General features: G+C 48.6%; 1 protein-coding gene across 14 annotated transcripts in view; it reads left to right on the top strand.

Moving 5' to 3' along the window:
- gpank1 (G-patch domain and ankyrin repeats 1) overlaps positions 1 to 7,500 on the top strand; it is a 15,680-nt gene that overhangs the window by 7,658 nt on the left and 522 nt on the right. For all 14 annotated transcript variants that reach the window (XM_090194758.1, XM_090194755.1, XM_090194756.1 and 11 more), the window contains exon 5: positions 7,290 to 7,500. This exon is cut by the window's right edge and continues 522 nt beyond it. In XM_090194758.1, coding sequence (XP_090050884.1) covers positions 7,290 to 7,500 — 211 coding nt within the window. The remainder of the gene's footprint in view (positions 1 to 7,289) is intronic.

The following is a 7,500-nucleotide window of genomic DNA, read 5'->3' as shown; positions in this document are numbered from 1 at the left end:
CACAGGTTAGTGACTGACTGACTGACTGACTGACCACAGGTTAGTGACTGACTGACTGACCACAGGCTAGTGACTGACTGACTGACCACAGGTTAGTGACTGACTGACTGACCACAGGTTAGTGACTGACTGACTGACCACAGGTTAGTGACTGACTGACTGACCACAGGTTAGTGACTGACTGACTGACCACAGGTTAGTGACTGACTGACTGACCACATGTTAGTGACTGACTGACTGACTACAGGTTAGTGACTGACTGACTGACTACAGGTTAGTGACTGACTGACTGACCACAGGTTAGTGACTGACTGACTGACCACATGTTAGTGACTGACTGACTGACCACATGTTAGTGACTGACTGACTGACCACATGTTAGTGACTGACTGACTGACCACAGGTTAGTGACTGACTGACTGACCACAGGTTAGTGACTGACTGACTGACCACAGGTTAGTGACTGACTGACTGACCACAGGTTAGTGACTGACTGACTGACTGACCACAGGTTAGTGACTGACTGACTGACTGACCACAGGTTAGTGACTGACTGACTGACTGACCACAGGTTAGTGACTGACTGACTGACTGACCACAGGTTAGTGACTGACTGACTGACTGACCACAGGTTAGTGACTGACTGACTGACCACATGTTAGTGACTGACTGACCACATGTTAGTGACTGACTGACTGACCACAGGTTAGTGACTGACTGACTGACCACAGGTTAGTGACTGACTGACTGACCACAGGTTAGTGACTGATTGACTGACTGACCACAGGTTAGTGACTGATTGACTGACTGACCACAGGTTAGTGACTGATTGACTGACTGACCACAGGTTAGTGACTGACTGACTGACTGACCACAGGTTAGTGACTGACTGACTGACTGACCACAGGTTAGTGACTGACTGACTGACTGACCACATGTTAGTGACTGACTGACTGACCACATGTTAGTGACTGACTGACTGACTGACCACATGTTAGTGACTGACTGACTGACCACAGGTTAGTGACTGACTGACTGACTGACCACAGGTTAGTGACTGACTGACTGACTGACCACAGGTTAGTGACTGACTGACTGACTGACCACAGGTTAGTGACTGACTGACCACATGTTAGTGACTGACTGACCACATGTTAGTGACTGACTGACCACAGGTTAGTGACTGACTGACTGACCACATGTTAGTGACTGACTGACTGACCACAGGTTAGTGACTGACTGACTGACCACATGTTAGTGACTGACTGACTGACCACAGGTTAGTGACTGACTGACTGACCACATGTTAGTGACTGACTGACTGACCACAGGTTAGTGACTGACTGACTGACCACATGTTAGTGACTGACTGACTGACCACAGGTTAGTGACTGACTGACTGACCACAGGTTAGTGACTGACTGACTGACCACAGGTTAGTGACTGACTGACTGACTGACCACAGGTTAGTGACTGACTGACTGACTGACTGACCACAGGTTAGTGACTGACTGACTGACTGACTGACCACAGGTTAGTGACTGACTGACTGACTGACCACAGGTTAGTGACTGACTGACTGACTGACCACAGGTTAGTGACTGACTGACTGACTGACCACAGGTTAGTTACTGACTGACTTACTGACTGACTGACTACAGGTTAGTGACTGACTGGCTGACTGACTGACTGACTGACCACAGGTTAGTGACTGACTGACTGACCACAGGTTAGTCGACCAGACTGACGCAGTCACTTCATGTTAATGATCTAACCCATCTGGAAGACCAGGTGAATTTAGACAATCCCTGACCTGGTCAGGTGTGGTGAATATAGACAATCCATGATCAGGTGTGGTGAATTTAGACAATCCCTGACCTGGTCAGGTGTGGTGAATATAGACAATCCATGATCAGGTGTGGTGAATTTAGACAATCCCTGACCTGGTCAGGTGTGGTGAATATAGACAATCCCTGACCTGATCAGGTGGTCAGGTGTGGTGAATATAGACAATCCCTGACCTGATCAGGTGTGGTGAATTTAGACAATCCCTGACCTGGTCAGGTGTGGTGAATATAGACAATCCCTGACCTGGTCAGGTGATCAGTTGTTGTGAATATAGACAATCCCTGACCTGATCAGGTGGTCAGGTGTGGTGAATATAGACAATCCCTGACCTGATCAGGTGGCTCAGTTGTTCAGGTGTGGTGAATATAGACAATCCCTGACCTGGTCAGGTGGTCAGGTGTGGTGAATATAGACAATCCCTGACCTGATCAGGTGGTCAGGTGTGGTGAATATAGACAATCCCTGACCTGGTCAGGTGTGGTGAATATAGACAATCCCTGACCTGGTCAGGTGTGGTGAATATAGACAATCCCTGACCTGGTCAGGTGTGGTGAATATAGACAATCCCTGACCTGGTCAGGTGATCAGTTGTTGTGAATATAGACAATCCCTGACCTGGTCAGGTGATCAGTTGTTGTGAATATAGACAATCCCTGACCTGGTCAGGTGTGGTGAATTTAGACAATCTGGTCAGGTGTGGTGAATATAGACAATCCCTGACCTGATCAGGTGTGGTGAATTTAGACAATCTGGTCAGGTGTGGTGAATATAGACAATCCCTGACCTGGTCAGGTGGTCAGGTGTGGTGAATATAGACAATCCCTGACCTGATCAGGTGGTCAGGTGTGGTGAATATAGACAATCCCTGACCTGGTCAGGTGTGGTGAATATAGACAATCCCTGACCTGGTCAGGTGTGGGGAATATAGACAATCCCTGACCTGGTCAGGTGTGGTGAATATAGACAATCCATGATCAGGTGTGGTGAATTTAGACAATCCCTGACCTGGTCAGGTGTGGTGAATATAGACAATCCCTGACCTGGTCAGGTGTGGTGAATATAGACAATCCCTGACCTGGTCAGGTGTGGTGAATATAGACAATCCCTGACCTGGTCAGGTGGTCAGGTGTGGTGAATATAGACAATCCCTGACCTGGTCAGGTGTGGTGAATATAGACAATCCCTGACCTGGTCAGGTGTGGTGAATATAGACAATCCCTGACCTGGTCAGGTGTGGTGAATATAGACAATCCCTGACCTGGTCAGGTGATCAGTTGTTGTGAATATAGACAATCCCTGACCTGGTCAGGTGTGGTGAATTTAGACAATCTGGTCAGGTGTGGTGAATATAGACAATCCCTGACCTGATCAGGTGTGGTGAATTTAGACAATCTGGTCAGGTGTGGTGAATATAGACAATCCCTGACCTGGTCAGGTGGTCAGGTGTGGTGAATATAGACAATCCCTGACCTGATCAGGTGTGGTGAATATAGACAATCCCTGACATGGTCAGGTGGTCAGGTGTGGTGAATATAGACAATCCCTGACCTGGTCAGGTGGTCAGGTGTGGTGAATATAGACAATCCCTGACCTGATCAGGTGTGGGGAATATAGACAATCCCTGACCTGGTCAGGTGTGGTGAATATAGACAATCCCTGACATGGTCAGGTGGTCAGGTGTGGTGAATATAGACAATCCCTGACCTGGTCAGGTGGTCAGGTGTGGTGAATATAGACAATCCCTGACCTGGTCAGGTGGTCAGGTGTGGTGAATATAGACAATCCCTGACCTGGTCAGGTGGTCAGGTGTGGTGAATATAGACAATCCCTGACCTGATCAGGTGTGGTGAATATAGACAATCCCTGACCTGATCAGGTGTGGTGAATATAGACAATCCCTGACCTGATCAGGTGTGGTGAATATAGACAATCCCTGACCTGATCAGGTGTGGTGAATATAGACAATCCCTGACCTGGTCAGGTGTGGTGAATATAGACAATCCCTGAGCTGATCAGGTGGTCAGGTGTGGTGAATATAGACAATCCCTGAGCTGATCAGGTGTTCAGGTGTGGTGAATATAGACAACCCCTAACCTGTTCAGGTGGTCAGGTGTGGTGAATATAGACAATCCCTGACCTGATCAGGTGGCTCAGTTGTTCAGGTGTGGTGAATATAGACAATCCCTGACCTGGTCAGGTGGTCAGGTGTGGTGAATATAGACAATCCCTGACCTGATCAGGTGTGGTGAATATAGACAATCCATGATCAGGTGTGGTGAATTTAGACAATCCCTGACCTGGTCAGGTGTGGTGAATATAGACAATCCCTGACCTGATCAGGTGGTCAGGTGTGGTGAATATAGACAATCCCTGACCTGATCAGGTGTGGTGAATATAGACAATCCCTGACCTGGTCAGGTGTGGTGAATATAGACAATCCCTGACCTGGTCAGGTGTGGTGAATATAGACAATCCCTGACCTGGTCAGGTGGTCAGGTGTGGTGAATATAGACAATCCCTGACCTGGTCAGGTGTGGTGAATTTAGACAATCCATGATCAGGTGTGGTGAATTTAGACAATCCCTGACCTGGTCAGGTGTGGTGAATATAGACAATCCATGATCAGGTGTGGTGAATTTAGACAATCCCTGACCTGGTCAGGTGTGGTGAATATAGACAATCCCTGACCTGATCAGGTGGTCAGGTGTGGTGAATATAGACAATCCCTGACCTGATCAGGTGTGGTGAATTTAGACAATCCCTGACATGGTCAGGTGTGGTGAATATAGACAATCCCTGACCTGATCAGGTGTGGTGAATATAGACAATCCCTGACCTGATCAGGTGTGGTGAATATAGACAATCCCTGAGCTGATCAGGTGTGGTGAATATAGACAATCCCTGACCTGGTCAGGTGGTCAGGTGTGGTGAATATAGACAATCCCTGACCTGGTCAGGTGTGGTGAATATAGACAATCCCTGACCTGGTCAGGTGTGGTGAATATAGACAATCCCTGACCTGGTCAGGTGTGATGAATATAGACAATCCCTGACCTGGTCAGGTGTGGTGAATTTAGACAATCCCTGACCTGGTCAGGTGTGGTGAATATAGACAATCCCTGACCTGGTCAGGTGGTCAGGTGTGGTGAATATAGACAATCCCTGACCTGATCAGGTGGTCAGGTGTGGTGAATATAGACAATCCCTGACCTGGTCAGGTGTGGTGAATATAGACAATCCCTGACCTGGTCAGGTGTGGTGAATATAGACAATCCCTGACCTGGTCAGGTGTGGTGAATATAGACAATCCCTGACCTGGTCAGGTGATCAGTTGTTGTGAATATAGACAATCCCTGACCTGGTCAGGTGTGGTGAATTTAGACAATCTGGTCAGGTGTGGTGAATATAGACAATCCCTGACCTGATCAGGTGTGGTGAATTTAGACAATCTGGTCAGGTGTGGTGAATATAGACAATCCCTGACCTGGTCAGGTGGTCAGGTGTGGTGAATATAGACAATCCCTGACCTGATCAGGTGGTCAGGTGTGGTGAATATAGACAATCCCTGACCTGGTCAGGTGTGGTGAATATAGACAATCCCTGACCTGGTCAGGTGTGGGGAATATAGACAATCCCTGACCTGGTCAGGTGTGGTGAATATAGACAATCCATGATCAGGTGTGGTGAATTTAGACAATCCCTGACCTGATCAGGTGTGGTGAATATAGACAATCCCTGACCTGGTCAGGTGTGGTGAATATAGACAATCCCTGACCTGGTCAGGTGTGGGGAATATAGACAATCCCTGACCTGGTCAGGTGTGGTGAATATAGACAATCCATGATCAGGTGTGGTGAATTTAGACAATCCCTGACCTGGTCAGGTGTGGTGAATATAGACAATCCCTGACCTGATCAGGTGGTCAGGTGTGGTGAATATAGACAATCCCTGACCTGGTCAGGTGTGGTGAATATAGACAATCCCTGACCTGGTCAGGTGTGGTGAATATAGACAATCCCTGACCTGATCAGGTGGTCAGGTGTGGTGAATATAGACAATCCCTGACCTGATCAGGTGTGGTGAATTTAGACAATCCCTGACCTGGTCAGGTGTGGTGAATATAGACAATCCCTGACCTGGTCAGGTGTGGTGAATATAGACAATCCCTGACCTGGTCAGGTGGTCAGGTGTGGTGAATATAGACAATCCCTGACCTGGTCAGGTGTGGTGAATATAGACAATCCCTGACCTGGTCAGGTGTGGTGAATATAGACAATCCCTGACCTGGTCAGGTGATCAGTTGTTGTGAATATAGACAATCCCTGACCTGGTCAGGTGTGGTGAATTTAGACAATCTGGTCAGGTGTGGTGAATATAGACAATCCCTGACCTGATCAGGTGTGGTGAATTTAGACAATCTGGTCAGGTGTGGTGAATATAGACAATCCCTGACCTGGTCAGGTGGTCAGGTGTGGTGAATATAGACAATCCCTGACCTGATCAGGTGTGGTGAATATAGACAATCCCTGACATGGTCAGGTGGTCAGGTGTGGTGAATATAGACAATCCCTGACCTGGTCAGGTGGTCAGGTGTGGTGAATATAGACAATCCCTGACCTGATCAGGTGTGGGGAATATAGACAATCCCTGACCTGGTCAGGTGTGGTGAATATAGACAATCCCTGACATGGTCAGGTGGTCAGGTGTGGTGAATATAGACAATCCCTGACCTGGTCAGGTGGTCAGGTGTGGTGAATATAGACAATCCCTGACCTGGTCAGGTGGTCAGGTGTGGTGAATATAGACAATCCCTGACCTGGTCAGGTGGTCAGGTGTGGTGAATATAGACAATCCCTGACCTGATCAGGTGTGGTGAATATAGACAATCCCTGACCTGATCAGGTGTGGTGAATATAGACAATCCCTGAGCTGATCAGGTGGTCAGGTGTGGTGAATATAGACAATCCCTGACCTGGTCAGGTGTGGTGAATATAGACAACCCCTAACCTGTTCAGGTGGTCAGGTGTGGTGAATATAGACAATCCCTGACCTGATCAGGTGGCTCAGTTGTTCAGTTGTGGTGAATATAGACAATCCCTGACCTGATCAGGTGGCTCAGTTGTTCAGGTGTGGTGAATATAGACAATCCCTGACCTGGTCAGGTGGTCAGGTGTGGTGAATATAGACAATCCCTGACCTGATCAGGTGGTCAGGTGTGGTGAATATAGACAACCCCTGACCTGATCAGGTGGTCAGGTGTGGTGCCTAGTTGGAACACCGTCCTGCAGTATCTGAGGCTCTCCTACCCCTGTCCTAGTGTATAGTAAGACCTGTGATTGAAGGTTTGTTGTCAAGGAGATACTATTTTTTTCTCCTCCCTTGTTGCTCCTCTCCCCCCCCCCCACCCACCCCTCTCTCTCCCTCTGCCCCCTCCCCCCCAGTTCTCCCCCAGCGGTAGCAGCAGTCCAGACCCATCAGAACCAGTCCACCCAGAATCAGACCCAGTGGTGTCCAGTCTGCAGTGTCCACTACTCCTCTCCTCCAGAGACACACCTCTCCTCCACCCTCCACCTGTTCTCTCTCTCCCGCCCTGCCCCCCTTCCCCACTACTGCCTCAACCCCTCCACCCCCGCCTACCAGATGATGCTGCGC

Source organism: Oncorhynchus mykiss, chromosome 13, assembly GCF_057628025.1.
Source record: "Oncorhynchus mykiss isolate SJ-2025 chromosome 13, ASM5762802v1, whole genome shotgun sequence".
NCBI lineage: Eukaryota > Metazoa > Chordata > Actinopteri > Salmoniformes > Salmonidae > Oncorhynchus > Oncorhynchus mykiss.
Note: the sequence above shows the minus strand (reverse complement) of the source record. Positions and strands in the feature narration are given on the sequence as shown.